General features: G+C 47.6%; 1 protein-coding gene across 2 annotated transcripts in view; it reads right to left on the bottom strand.

Annotated features, from left to right (window-relative positions):
* TFAP2E (transcription factor AP-2 epsilon) overlaps positions 1-15889 on the bottom strand; it is a 42012-nt gene that overhangs the window by 24121 nt on the left and 2002 nt on the right. For both annotated transcript variants that reach the window (XM_090057490.1, XM_090057491.1), the window contains exons 2-3: positions 15366-15815; positions 15060-15111 (exon numbers count right to left, since the gene is read on the bottom strand). In XM_090057490.1, the coding sequence (XP_089913616.1) occupies positions 15060-15111; positions 15366-15815 (502 nt within the window). The remainder of the gene's footprint in view (positions 1-15059; positions 15112-15365; positions 15816-15889) is intronic.

Raw genomic sequence — 15889 nt, 5'->3', positions numbered from 1 at the left:
TCAGCTGAATCCTGTATAACAGGGGTGGGCAAAATGTGGCCCGCCAAGCTATTCTATCCAGCCTGCAGGGCCCCTAAAAAATTTAGAAAATTAATATTTATCTGCCTTGGACTGCCCGTCATGCGGCCCTCGATGACCTGCCAAAACTCAGTAAGCGGCCCTCTGCCCCAAAAAATTGCCCGCCCCTGCTGTATAAGGTCCTGATCCCAAAACCCTTTACCCAAAGCACCCTTTTGACATAGAGGCTTTGCTCTGGTATAAGGTATTCACCTGCACCATAGGATCTAAAAGGTGTCTCTCTGCAGATAGGGAGGGGGACTATTATTTGCTATGCAATTCCAACACAAGTTGAGACAGACAGTTTTGCAAGAAATCAGGTGCTAAGACAGTGACTCAGACCATTTTTTGGTAGCAACAATTAATTAATTCATTAGAGCTGGCTAAATTTTGTCTCAAAAGGTATTTAGACATAAAATGGCATTTCAACTAAATGAAGAATTTGCTTTTGGAAAATGTATTTTCATTGACGTTTTAAAATTTAAAACGATTTTCCTGACCAGCTACAATAATAATAATAATAATAATAATAATGGCAGAAGGAATCTGATTACCTGCACGGGAAAGAGAGGAAACCTTAAAGAAGGCTTATTGTAATGGCAGCTGCTAGGGATCTATGAACTCTCCTATGTTATTATTTTATAATTGCTCCAATCACTTATTAACTTGAATCACCCTTCTTGTTTGTAGCTAGGAATTGTGTACTGGGAACAATCCTGAATGCTTTTGGGGAAAGACAGGCAGAATCCATGCTAATGATACATCAAACAAAACACTAAAGCCTGGCTTTGTTTCACTTTTATGTACAGACTTGTCCAAATCCCTGTCCTTAATATCTACCAAGCACCAAAAGCATGGCAAGGATTTTTATGCATCTGGTTACCACCCATCTGTGAGCCTGCAGACACTTCTCTCTAGTGGGCAGACTTAGGGGAGCATGGGTCAGGGGGCCTGGTTTCTGTTCCCAGCTACCAGAGTGACTTTGGGCAAACCCCTTAACAAGCTGCTCAACCTATGGCGTTTATATGTACCCTCCCCCCATCATCATAGCATAGGATTCTCTCACAGTTTAATGTACTGATTCCCATAGCATTTCTGTACTATCCTGTTATCCCCATTTTTAGAGAGGGGATGGAGGTGCAGAGACACAGTGACAGAGGAAATCTGGTGGAACTAACTGAACTCATACATTTCCCATGTCCCAGGTTAGTGCCTTAACCAGTGGACGTTCCTTTCTTGCCATGCCATGGTTTCCTTCTGTGAAGTGGGAACTTTCTAAACTCTTTCAATGCTGTGACAGAGCTCATGGGATGGGATGTTGATCACAGCTAGTTGATTGTATTTGTGTGCAGGTCCCAATCAGCAATGTTGACTTGTGCTTTTAGAGGATATTTTGTTAAACAAAAAAACCCCCAAAAAAACAAAAACAAAAACAAAAACAAAAATCAAAAACAAAATCAGTGTAAGCTTTCAGTCAGAGGACAGGATTCCCTTGGTCGCTGCTCACAAAAGAAACTGGTTCTGTCCAACACTGGAAAGGCCCAGCACAAGCCAAGAGAAGTCATATCTGGGCATCCTGAGGATGGGTCTTTGGTCGCTGCCAGCGGAGAACGTGAAACCCCGAGCACAAGAGAGATGGGAATTCTTGGAGGGGTTGTGTCACAACCCAGTCATCTGACAGCTGGAGATGAAGCTCATTCAGACCCAGACCTGTCCGACCGGTATAGATGGAATAAAGACTGACCTGCTCCTTCGCAGCTCGGCGCCTAGGTACTCTGGTGACTGATGCTAGATAAGTACGAGATGGAGGGAGGGGAAATTCAACGCAAGCCGGAATTCCAAGCATGCTCATCAGATCTGGGATACGTCTGGAGATCGGTTCAATAACATGCATAGTTCGGTTCCAGAGCTGCCCCCCTTGGACCCCTCTGCATACCCCCTCGAGCACCCTGATGCTCAGGGATATTCAGTTGCAAGGGATTAGTTTGTATTTGCCACTAGCTATTATTTTTCACTCCCTTGTGCTTCTCTCAAAAGACCTGCAACCTAGCTGTACCAGTCCTTTCAAGGCACAGCAGAACCCTGATTTGGGGGACAGTCACTGAACTGAACTTCTGGGCAGAAATCTGGACCTCTTCAAGCCATTACCAATTAAAAAGGGGCTCCTGTGCCAAAAATAGAAGGTATCTGACATCAGTATCCAGGTCTGATTCTCCCCCCCCCTTTTTTTTTTCTTTTTTTTGCAAACACTCAGAGAGAAACCCAGTTAACCACCCCTTCTTTATAATGGACACAGCTTTCCACTTCGTCTCCATTTGGTTGTAATAACCAAGCACCCCAGGAACAGCTGTGAGATATGAACCTGGAAAAGGGTGAATTCAGTATTTATCGTCTCCAAAGCACTTTGCCCATGTTGGCCAATTCATCCCTACTTTTAGGGTATGAAGAAACCAAAACGACAATGAGTCTGGGTGCCTTGCCAAGGTCTCATGGGAAGAGCAGGGATAGTCTGGTGGAGACAGCATTGTTCTTGGACCTCAGAGACCCCAGTTTGGGATCATTAAGGAATTAGAAGTTTGCACATTTTCTTCTGAAATGGGTCGTCTTGATTACTACTTAGCATGAAATGAGAAGGGGGAAGGACTTAGAGAGCTAGTCTGAGCCTTAGGGAGCCTGTGGGAGAGGTCTCCCATGTAACTCTGGCCACTTAGTCTTTCTATATAACAAAGAGAGATAAAATAGGAGTGGTATGAGGATAAATATATTGGCTACTGGGAGGCATTCAGATACTCCAGGAAAGGAACCCAGTAAGTGCTCGAGAGAAAAAGCAAGTCACAAGGAAAGGCAAAAATAGAAGCCTGGGGGTTCCCAGATCCCTCTGTTAGGGAACACTGCTTCCCAAAGTAGAACAAAAAAGCACCATTTTCTTTACAGGTTTGTGGTGGCAACATAAATAGAGCCAGGCTGTTCTGGGAGGCTGTATAGGACTCAGTGTAAAACTAAGCCAAAAGAGCAAAGAAGGTGACCACTGGTGAAGGCAGAGCTGGCGTTTTGCAGCTTAGGGACTCCCCTACCTGTGTGTTACCAGCTGAGCTCCACGTCTGTGCTGAGCTCCAGCTTTCTGGGCACTCGCGGCACAAGGACCATCCTGAGCTTGGCCAGTTTTATGGCATAGCAGACATGCCGATGAGCTCCTGTTGGGGACGGTGGCTTATTAGAGCATGTGGGGGGGGGGGGAGGGGAGTTTACAGCACAAATATACCTCGGTGAGAGCCTTTGCAAGGCAAAACAAGTGCCCCAGGCAATAAAGACATGCCTGACTTGAGTACCCAGACCAGTTCTCTACAGAGCAAGGCAGCAAAATCATGAAGCAAAATAGGTCACTGAGATACCTTATGCTTCTTCAGTAGCTGGTGCGCCCAGCGATTCCCAAGTGCTGGTATTCCCAGTTCTGTGGGAATGGGCTATCAGATTTGGCTGTCTGCGGGTGCTCCGAGTACTTTCCAGGCTGCTCTGCAAGCCAGTGCAGAGGGAAATTCTCCCTGCTTTTAGCTTCTGGGCAAGTAGGGAGGGTGTGACAGACAAAGAGAAGTGGAATGTGAAAAGTTGGCTCTGCCGAGTAAGTGGATTTGAATGGGATGAATTTAAGAATCTGGGGTGTTTTATGTGGATAGGAACCGCCAGCCTAGTCTCACAAGCACTGGTCTGCTCTAGTCTGGGATCCTTCTCTGGACGTGACAACACGAGTTATTTCAGAGGAAGGCACAAGAACCTCATCAACAGGACAAAGCACCTACAGGCAAAGTTTCCTCCTCACCTAAGGCAGGCAGAAGCGTGGACGTTGCCACACGCCCTGAAGAAAGACCTTTGATAGCACCCGTGTTTCTATCCAGTCTAATTCCAAATGTTCTCAGAAATCATATAAACCTCTACCATTTTTTTTTTAATCCTAATAGCCTCTCGGGCTCCATGCTATCTGCTGGCAGTCAGCTCCAGAGTTTGATTATCTGCTTAAAAACAAAAAGACACAGCCTTTAACTTAAGGCTTTTCCTCTTTCATAAGTGTATAGCAACTGCACACAAGGTCAAGCCAGAGATCTGTGTAGCCCAGCATCCTGTTTCTGACACCTGCAGTCTCGCTGGCTGCCCCCTGGAGAAAGAGTGAAGAAATCCAGATTCACATTTCCTACGCTAGCCGTCATGTTATATGCCTCTCTCAGCTTCTCTTACTTGTCTCTGAACACTCTTCTCCCTTGCTCACGTGGGAGTCTTTCCATGTCGATTTTCACGCCCCATCTCTAGATCTCCACCTTTTTCTACCCTCCCCTGTTTTGGAGATGGAGTGACCACACCTGTGCAGGTGAAGACATGCCGCTGAGCTATGGAATAGTGTTAGACTATCCTCGGCTATATTTTCTATCCGTTTCCTTCTGTACCCAAATATCTGTCTTAGGTTTGTGGATGCTGCTGTACACCAAGCCAGGGTTTTCACAGGGCTGCCCACACAGCACTCACATCGTGGCCCCACTGGAATTCATGCGATGTTAGAGCATTTTTAGCACCGAGTCTGATACTCAGCTGCAGTACATTTAAACCAGCCTAATCAGACCCCAATTCTACCACAGGCAGAATTTCAGCGCAGAGCCATGGTGCAGACTAGTACATCCAACAAGCTCCCCTCAGTTTAACTCAGAGCTTAACTGTCCCCTCCATGACCACAGAAAACTTTAGGCACAGTGAGATACGTGGCTGAAATACATCAAGAGCAAAGGCCATCAAATTAAGCTCCATGGGGCAGGTTCCTCAACACCCCTTGTGCATCACAGAAGGGGCTTGGGCTCAGAAGAGAGGGTTGTGGCCATAAAGAGCTATCCACTGTTGCCCCTTGCATAAGAGCTGCGCCTCTGCCATAGAAGCTACTGCAGCCCCAAGAAAGCATGCTGAGCGCACAGCATCCTAAGGCAGGTGAACTCTGCACCCTACCAAGCTTGGTTACTCAGATGGATAATTTGCACCCCTGGAAAAGGAGGCTTTACCTACAAGGCTTCTCAGCCCCATATGAAGCACACTGAGAAGCTGCCATTCATAGGAATAATAAATTAATAGTATACAAGAAAATTAATAGACTCAATTTTTAGAAAGCTTATGTCAGGCTTACATTGCTGCTCTGAGCTGGACTTGCTGGGTGACTTGCTTTGACTTTTTTAGATTCATGCGCGCCCACACACACACACACACACACACACACACACACACACACACACACACACAGAGTCCCTTCTCCATACACTCCAAGAACACTTGATCTTACTAGAAATGGTTGCAAGGTTTTCATTCAAAAATACTTTTCAGGAAAAGATAACTTTAAACCACTGCTTTTTTTTTTTAAAAAAAAGAAGTTTTCTGATATTTAATGGGACAAAAAATTGATTTTTTTAAAAGTGTCCCTCCCTGCTTTCCATTTTCTACCTTCCTACCTCCATTTTCAGGGTGGAAATAAATTTTTAGAAGGGGAGGAAAGAAAGGAGAGGTGGGGGTAAGAAAAGGAGGGGAAAGAAGCAATTGCTGGACAACCTAAATCAACAACATCCTCAGGCTTTTTATAAAATCTGAATGTTATCATGAGAAATTTCAAGGGTTTGATATGTAAAGTATGTTTAACAAATTTATCAGCTCTTCTCATAACTCAGGTCCTGTAGCATTAATGCTCCAACAGAATAGAAAGGCAGAAGTGATTTAACAGGACTTAGCAATAGCCAACCCAGAAAAGCTCAATTCTCCCAGCGTTACAATGGACATAGATACCTGTGGAGAACAGGCCATTACACACGCAGTGAAGTGAGCTCTTGCTCATGAAAGCTTTTACATCTCTCTAATTCAGTTAGTCTATAAAGGTACATCTCTACCCTGCCTTCTGCCTGACTTCTAACTAACACAGCTAAGTACCTCTCTCCCAGCATTTACTACAGCCTGCTAGCAAGAGGCACCATCAACCCTATCAGCTCTGGCTACACAAGGTGCAATGGGGGAACTTGCAGGGAAAGAGGGGCAAGCTGAAGGTTCCCGTCACACCTGTCTGTAAACTGGATCTGACCATGAGGGCAAGAGTCTTGTCCTCCAACCACCACCAGTCCTACCCACCGCTCCATCCCCCTCACACTCCCAGGTCAGTGCCTTCTGTCCCCATGGGAAGAGCCACCCACTCATCTCATCCCTTTAAGTCCGCCCCATTCATTCCCTTTCCAAAGAGCTCACACATGCGATCTTTTCGGTAACTGTAACTGTAAGTGAGGTGATTGAACATGGGCAGAAGGAAATGGCAAAACTGGTACAAAAATGCATGATTTAATGCTGACTCCACTCCAGGCTCAGGAGCAATCATGACGGCTGCCAGCCGGTCAACAGAAACCTGCAGAACTAAAAGCACGAGGCTCTGCAGCTTGAGCTGAAGCTCCAGGCTCTGTAACTGCACCTGGGACAGGCTCACCTCCCCTACAGATCAGGCCGGAGGTAGACAATAACACATGCCAGCCAGCAGATCACACAGACTTCTTATAAGAAAATCCAAGTTCCAAATCCAGCTCTTCCCAAAAAGAGAGGTCTCGTCTGTTTAACTTGCAAATCAACACCAAAGACCAACACAAGCAGCCTTTTTTCTGAACCCAGCTTTAAAAAAAAAAATGTTTTCCAGCACTAACAAAGAGGAGGGAAGGGAATGCATTTAAAACCATCTAATTAAGCAGTAAGTCATGACAAGGTACGTGAAACTCAGAGATAACACATGCCTGGGAGGCGTTGCGAAGGCTGCAACAAAAACCCAATGCCTTCAACTGTGCTCCCAGTGTGTTATCTCACATTAACACACACCTTGGTATATCCTACCAAAATTATAGGACATTAAAAATAACATTTCAATGAAGGAATGGCTATCCAGGCACAGTTCAGAGAAAAAACTTTTAAGTGTTTTTTTTTTTGTTTGATTAAGAAGTGATTTAGGAGTATGTAAATTCTCAGTGTGAGAGAGAAAGAGGGCAGTGTATATATCTGATGGTATGAGCATATCCCATATACCTGGTGGCGTATTTGAGAGTGTGCCTACTACACTTTAAAGGATTTGCTCATAGAACCGTACCAGCAAATACCTCTAGTGGGGATGCAGTTTATACCACCTTCACCCAGTCCCCTGACAAACAAGGACTTTCCTGTATAATGGCATCTCTGCTGGGGATTTTGCTAACAAAGCAACAATTAGCCAAACTTTTACATATCAATCAAACCTGTGTGAGAGCACTACCGCATATGTGAATCAATCTAGCCTCTCAATACCCTCCTGACTCAGGCTGGACACAACTTTTAAAACTTTGCCTCTTGTGGTTTCGTGTTTTACAATGTAACCCCTCTCACAATCATTCTTAATACAGGAAATGATGGTGCCCTAATCTGCTAGATATTAATTTCATTCATTCATTGTTCTCCAGCCATATCAGGCTTCATGTTATAGTAAGTACAACTGAATTGTTACATATATTGCTTTTAACAAAGAATACAAATTACTCCCCCATCTCTACCAGCACAAAACTTGAGCAAAGCCCAGTACTAATGCTGCCCACAAAAGCCTTCCGCTGAAACTTTACTAGAAAGTTGACATGATTATCAGGCTGCTTAGTTTTCAATGGAATTATTTTATCTAGCAAACTTGGGGGGAGGGGGGGAATGTATCTAAAAAACTTGTAAATAGTGCAAAGAAGTAGCTTACATTCGTGCAACCTCCCTTCTCTACTCCACTCTCCTGCTTTGTTCCCTACGTGTACTTGTTACATTTTTTCCTAATGTAGATTTAAGAGCGCTTAACCTAATGGGGTCCCAATTCTGACTGGAAGTGTGGCAGTACTGCTCTGTGGCAGCAGAATAACTTCAAAGTAAAGACCAAACACATTAAAAATACACAAACTGATCCTGGTGCCTCTTAAATCTAAGGAAATTTAGCCAATTCCATCAGCACAAGCAATTTTGTTCCCTGCGTGATACACACATATTGGGTACAAACAATAGCTTGCATTTACTGCATACTACTCTGCCCATACTGAGCGACTCTGAAGCATGGCAGCCAAACTGTTTATTTATAGAGCTGCATTGTAGAGATCGAATCTCGCTCTCCCTCTCTCGATATATACCCCCTCGTCGCTTGGAGTATCTGAATGCGACTGCATTTCAGTACCATAATGAACACACAAGTTTTTCAAGCAGATATGCCCTCTGCTGCTCTCACACTGGAAATGTGTCTTAAAGGCACTAAAGTACCTCAGGTCCTCCCCCCCCTTCTTTTTAACCAAATGGCTAGATCAGAAAGGATGTAAACGCAACAGCCACATTTATTTCTGAGACCAAGCTGCTGCTGTTCAATGTCAAACTCAACTTGGAGCTCACGCGCCTCATTTTTGGACAGGTGTTGCACCTCCTCTGGAGCGGTTTGTCTGAAAAGGGTTTTTAAACGTCTGAGTGTGAACAGCTGTCTCACGCCTGTAAGCCATAATGGTGACAAGCAAGAGCAGAAATTGCCGTGTAGCTGAATCTATAAATCTATAAAGCAGCCAAGCTCCAAAACTAAATTTTGCGGTGTGGTCAGAGACACCAGTTAGCTGTTTTGGTTAAATTACGGTGTTAAGAAAAGTCTATTCCCCCTCTGTTAATGCTAGCTCAGGGGGCGGGGGGCGGGGGAAGCTGATATGGAAGCAGGTATTTCTAAAAGTACTTTCCAACAAGAAGATGAACAAGTACACGTGTGTACAAGATATTCATCATATCCCTATCAAACTAATTTAGGCAATTAATATTTCACCCGCTTGTCTTAGATCTTGATTATTGCCACATAAGCAACGGGGAAAGAGGTCACCCTGCCAGGGCTGGTTGCAGCGCAGGGACCCAGAGTTCAGTTTCCCTGCTTTGTCACAGATTTCCTGTATGACTTTGAGTTACTTAGGCCCTGGACAGATGAACATGTATAAAACCAATGCACATCACACTGGAATCAGGAACAGACAGGCACATACAGTAGGCAAGCTATTACTGTGCCTTTCTGCAAAGTGGTGAAAGAATAGGTAATAAAACTGCCTGCCTTTGCAAATGAATGTTTGTCCTGAGATGAACACAGAAGCACAAAAACCTAAACTTATTGGGAGAAAAATGAACATTTTTTGTAAATTAAGTCCATTCCTGAAATGTGAATTTTGAGTGCATCTTTGCACCAGAAACGTGAATCTCGGATTTAGGTTCATCCTTTTAGTGAATAGAAACAATCCAGTATCACCCTAGGTGACATCAAAACTAAGCTACACTCCTTGACAACTGTGCTCTCGAATAATTGACAGGACAAGAATTACCCCTAGAAATTACTGAAGCAAGAATGCCAAAATGAAGAATAAATATGAGAAAACTATTAATCGTCCAAAACGCTTTGTGAACAAACAAGGGGGCTCAGAGACCATGGAATAAGTTGTTCATTCAGCAACAATGCCTACACAAACCGTGGCACTTTACCGCAGGCTCAAACCCGCAGCCCAGTGCCGTGCTTGCGGAGCTGGAGGAAGCTTCTCATGCGAGTCAGGACATTAACATCAGGTCCTGACTCTGTAACATTTTGCCTCTCAAAACTGAGAGTTGCCAAGCAAACAGTTCAAGCAGTTTCTGTACACGGAAAGGTACAGGCCACGGCATCATCTCCTTTCAGTCACATATTTACTGGCAGAGAGAGGTGTGTTAGCCGTGCTATTCTGAAGGCAGACAAGAGGCAGGGTCGACTTGCACCTTATTAAACCACACACACACGCATGCGTGCATGCATGCACGCACACACACACACACACACACGTTAACTAAAATCAACTACACTGAACTAAAACTAAAATGCAGGGTATATACATACCCTATGCTTATACATACATGCGATTCAATTAGTGCATAAGGTGCAAATCTACCCTGCCTTATATCTGCCTGCACCAAAGCCTGTAGGAGGTCAGGAGGAGGCTGGCATTGCTCCATAATACGTGTTACAGTGGAGATGATACTGTCCTGTTTTGATGGGGATGATGCCTTTAAATTCAAAAGGAGTCTCCATGTCTTCTGCAATCCTGTTGCTTACTCCAGAGGCAGAGTGTTACAGGATGCGTCAAATGCTCTGGGCTGATCCCCCACTGCTGTACCTGGTGTGCCACCTGTTACATCAATGCAGGGTACATACAGATCAAGCAGCGAGGCTTTAGTTTAGAACCACTTTGTACAGCTCTGAAATGATACCACGAAGTGCAAGGTTCCTGGGACTTGCACGCTCTCCTCTCTCTGAGCATGTCTACACTGCCTCCAACTATGCTAGGGAGCGAAGCCATGAAAACGCACCCCACCCATTTGCTCCTGGTCTGTGAACCAAGTGCCGGAAAGAAACAGAATGCAACTGCTGTCCGGCATGGACTTATGGCTACCAAATAAATACCATGCTCAGATGCCCAGTCCCAGGTGTGCTTATTGGCATGTACAACTGGTGCCTGCTCTAATAGCAGCTACCTTATCTTCCCTTGGCACTTGGATCCTACACAGCAGAGACAAGTGGCCATCCCCTGACACAGCTGGACTTGTATAAACATGCCCTCTTCTTTCTCTCTCTGATTTTATATTATTTATTTCAGATTCAAGAAAGCAACAGAAGCAAGAAACATGTTCCCTGGACTAGAAGATACAATTTTCAGTCCCACGAGTCTGGGGAAACATAAAAGATCTATATCAAACTACTTCATCTGTTAAGGCTCTGCAGAAGTGATCTCTAGTGGCACTAGATGCCAGGACTACTGAAATCAAACAACAAAATAACATAAAATAAAAAGCAAGCACACGTATTTGGGCAAGAAACCCTCAGAGTAAATGAAGTTTCCTCATTTGTGAGTATACCTGCTCTTGCAGGTACCTGAACGAGATATCTACCATACCGAATGTGTGCCATCCGCTGCAGCTTTGTAATTGTTTTACTCCATGGCCAAATGGATTGCATTAAATCTCAGTCACTAAATGTTAGTATCAATTTGTGCAAAGGGAATATGGATCTGCTCCAGCCAGATCTATAATTACAGTCACTGTACTAAAAAGAGGAGGCATAATGGACCCTAGGGATGCCAAAATGAAAGACTGGGCAGGCAGAGCTACCGCTTGCAGAGGTTATTGTTAGGAAAGTTAAAGGTCTCTTTATTAATATTTTTGTGCTATTTTTGGTTCAAGATTCCTGTATCTGCCTTGAATAAAAATAGCTCCATCGACTGGAGGACAAAAGTCTTTGGAACATGATGGAAGTAGGTTACTCTAGAGATGGCGGAGCAGGTAATGAATATATTGTTAAATCAAATGAATTAACCATGTCTCAGCAGCTAAATAAGGCGTTTCCTCCCCCCTCCCCTTTTTTTTTTTTTTTTTTTACCTGTAAAGATTTGTTTTAGATGTGTCAGGCGGCCTCATGCCAAAGAATTTATGGATTAATCTCAACTGCTGCATTATTTAAGATTAAAGAGCAATTTATTGCAAAACTGGGTGCTTTTTACATTTACCCATAACATCTTGTAGAGAGAAATGTACCACGAAATCCCCACTATAAATCTGCTCACCTCATAACTTTTACTACCTGACTGTAAATTGCTTGGAATTTGTCTATGCAGGATTTTTTTTTTTTTAAGCTTGTAATTCGTTCCTTCTGTAGGGTAGGGAAGGACTGGAGCCCTTGGAGAAAGTGCATCAGGATGCGACTCGTGAACCAAAATAGCACCCCCGCTCTGAAGCAAATCCTGATGTCCTCATTCATGTTTTGCTCAATTCTTATTCAGGCAAAACTCCCAGTGAAATCAATGGGAGCGACAGCTTCCAGGTTTAACCTCAAAGTAAGCAGAGGTGAGTGAAGATGGAGTGATGCAATATCACTTCCAAATAAATAAGGCTGCAAGGTAATTCATTCTGCCCACTTGCAACTAAGGGCTCTGTCCTTTATTTACTACTACTATCAGTCAGCAGCTCCCGGCTTAGGAGACAAAAGCACACCTTCTCTTCAGACACGCAGAGCAAAATGCCTGGTTACGTAAGGATTAACGTTAGCATTAAGCATTGTTACTAATACAAATTCTAGATAACCTATGGGGCCTGAGCTGCTCCCGCCGACACGAAGTTTGGCCTTTAAGTTCAATGGGAAAAGGATCGGGCCCTTGTTTCCTCTAAGTCACAACATGCCTGCTGTTAGGGACTTTGCTTCAAAAGCTGTTAATTGAAGTAAAGAAAACAGGCATTTTTAGGTATACATGAGTATGACTCACATGCCTCCCGGGCTCCAAACTGGAGTTACAGAGCCCCAGGCTCTAGGGCCTGAGCAGCTCAATTCCAGGAGGAGATTTTGACAGGGCCCGATTCTGCCAACACAAACTACCACCTACGACAGGCAGGAGCTCTGCGGACTGCTCCCGGTAAGTGGCTACATCCTCCCATGTGCATTTTCAGGATCTGGCCCAGATGGCGAACTGCACCTCTGGGCACGGCACAAGTCAGCTTCCACTTCCGCTGCCCTCCCTGCCCGGGAGCGGTTTTCACCCCAGCTGGCTTAACACCGAGGGCCACATTTTTCTCTTTATAAAAATTTGCCCGGCAGGTGAACAGCAGGGCCTGTGGCTCTGGCAAAACTTCTGGTTGGTGAAGGCAGGATTGGGCCCCATCAAAAACCCGTGCTTTTCTAATTTCTTAGTAGAAAGCTGGATGGGTCTTGAGCAAGAATAAAGATCTCCCTAACAAAGCACATGGAGGGGAGACGGAGATTTGTATTTATTTTCCTTTTGGGGTTTTATTTTGTTCTTACTCCCCCACCCCAGCATGGATTTTATTTTTCCAGACAGACACTCACACCTAAAAGTTTTCCCACATGCCTCCTTGCATCATACTGAGCCGCCTAAATGTTTTGGAAAACACAATGAGCGATCACCTATTTCTTCTGCACGCTCTGCCTTCTCACTTCACAATTTTCTCCAACAAAAATCAGATTCTTTGCGCTCAGACGGGGAAGAGCATCTGATGGGGGAAACTCGGAGCTGGGCTTTAAAAAGGTGCCATAAAGAATACAATCAAAATCTGATTATGCGCCGAAACATATTGTGCATCTTTCTTCTCGATGGAGCAGTCTGCTCAAAGAGAAACCAGATTGAGAAGAACAAATGTGCACAGGCACCCGAGGTTGAACACAACTTGTATCCACATGCCTCTGCTTTGCAGGCATTTTTTTCCCACCCCCCAGACACTGCAAAAATCTTCAGGGTGCAAACCTGGCTCTAAAAAAATGATAATCCCAACAGAGGAGTGACAGATTTTATAAGTAATCAAAAAAATGGACAAAGGGTGAGCAGAAAAAAAAGAGAGAGAAAAGAAACGCCTCTATAATTACAACCAAACTTTCCAGACTTGTATTCTCACTGAAGTATATTTTATAAATGCTCTCCTTAATGCTTTTGGCACATGCAAAAAAGCAAAGGCGCAGCAAACACTTGCATGTAACAAGAGCGCAAACACTGCAGCCTGTTGTAACAATTTCTCATGCAATGGTATTTAATGAAATGCCTCTTATGTGTTCTGATTAAAAGCTAAAATAATTATGGTCGTTAATGCTTCCCTGAAATGCCTTGTAAAGTGAAATTTTATTCTTAGAATAACGATTTCCCTGTAAAGGGTACTGTAACGCACCATGATTTTTTTCTCTTTTACTGTGCAACAACTACCCAGTTGTACAACTGATGTCAACCCAATTTTTGCCCCAATCAAGAAGGTAAAAGTAGCTCCAATGAGAAAATTCTGCTGCTTTTTTTTTTTCAGCACAATCAAAGTTACAGCGGGTGCCGAGCAGTGCAGCTAAGAGCAAGGCTTGAATAACAAACACTCCCTAAAATACAGAGACCTTCATTTCTTCTTGCTTTGCTGCTTGTACCTTCATCTCCACCCCTGCAAATCTCAGTCCCCCACCCCCGTTCCCGCGGGGTCCTGCCCCACACTCCCTTTACACTGGTGCAAATTGGTTGTGCAACCCCGAGGGCAGCGGTGCCTCGGGCCGTCCCTGCGGCGTCTGCCCGACAAAGGTCCGGATGGTCGGGGCGGTTCACCCACGGAGAAGGGATGCAGAGGCCCCTTCTCCCCTGGATGACCCAGCTCGTCGGTCACCGCCAGGGGTGACCCGGGATGCCCCAGTTTGTAGTCAGCTCTCTGACACGGCCAAAATGAAAACTCAATCTGTCCAGAGGACGACCACCCCACAGCAGGGCAAGTCCTTTCTCTCTCCTATTTATCCCGCCCCACCCCATAAAAACGCTACGAAAAGCCGAGAGCCGGATTTGAATATTTCATACAAGTTATTCTCCCAGCCCGCCGCGTAAATCCATCATGCGCCTACCGATCTCCACCGGCCCCCGACGAAGTTTTTATTAGAAAAATATTTGACAGGAGCGGGGCTCTTCTAACCGCGGCGCTGCGGGGCAGGCAGGGGACGCCGCTCCAGGCGAAAGGCCGGCCGGAGCCGCGGGGCGGCTGCGGGCCGCCTGCTTGCCGCGGAAGGGCCGGGAAAGCGTCGGCCCCGCACGGCCGGGCTGCGAGGCGGCGCCGCTCGCGCCTGCGGCCGCGGCGGGATCGGGCCCCGGCTGCCGGCAACGAAATGCAGAGGCCGGGCGGGCCCCGCGGCCCCTCCTGCCCCGCCGCCGCTGCCCCGCCGAGGGGAGACCCCGGCCCGGCGCGCGGATCCCCGACGAGCCCCCGCCCGCTCCCTCCGGGGAACAAAACGCTGGCCCTGCCCGGCGGCGGCTCCGGGGGTCGTCCAGGGGCGCTCGCCCGGCGGGAGCGGGCTGCCCGCGGCGCGGGAAGCAGACGGGCCCGCATCCTGCCCGGGCTGCGGCACCGCGCTCCCTTCCCGCGGCCGAGCCCGAGCCCGAGGCGCGGGGCCCCTCCTGCCTTACCTTTCTTGATGACCGACTGATCCAGCAAGTTCATCCCGGCCTCCTCCACCGCCTGCAAGCAAAGCGGGGCAGGCGTCAGGGCTGCGGCCGCCGGGGCGCGGGGCACCGCCCAGCCGGACTGCCCCGGCCCGCGGCCCCCGGCGCCGCTTTCGTTGCCGGGGCTCTCCCCCGCGCCGTCGGGCGGAGGGCTAACACCGCCCCGCAATGCGGCGGGAGGGTGGCCCCCGCGACCTGCCCCGCCACCCCGCCCGGGGCCCAAAAAAAAAAAAACGGCCGAGAAAACGCGGGCAGCGCCCGCGGGCCTACCTGGATGTCCTCGAGGCTGTGGTGGCCCAGGCCGTGCAGCCCCAGCGGCCCGTCGGCCAGGCCGTGGCCGGCGTCGGCCAGGCCGTGCAGCAGGCGCGGCACGGCCCCATAGTCCCGGCGCGGGTCGAGGCCGAGGGCGCGGTGGCTCTGCGCGAGCAGCCCCGCGTCGTCCTGGCGGGCGCGCTGCGGGGGCCAGGCGGGCTGGTGCTGGTGCGGCTGGGGCGGCTGGTGCAGGGCGCCGAGCCCGCCGTACGGGTCGGCCAGGTGCGGGTAGGCGGCCTCCTGGCCCTGCGCGTAGGGCAGCGGCGGCTGCGGGTAGGGCGGCGGGAAGTAGGGCGGCTGGAAGTCCGCGGCCGGCGTGTGGCACAGCGGGGGCGCGGCCGCGTAGGCCGCCTGGTTCAGCGCCGGCAGCTGCGAGAGGCGCCCCCCCGCCGGCCCGTCCGCTCGCTCCTGGGGGCGAGAACCGCGTCAGCCCCGGGCTGCGCCCCCCCGCCCGCGCCCGCGCCCGCCCGCGGCCCCCGCAC

Source organism: Crocodylus siamensis, chromosome 7 (assembly GCF_052110815.1).
Source record: "Crocodylus siamensis isolate JL-2025a chromosome 7, ASM5211081v1, whole genome shotgun sequence".
Lineage (NCBI taxonomy): Eukaryota > Metazoa > Chordata > Crocodylia > Crocodylidae > Crocodylus > Crocodylus siamensis.
The sequence above is the reverse complement of the archived record's forward strand: the minus strand, read 5'-3'. Positions and strand labels throughout refer to the sequence as shown.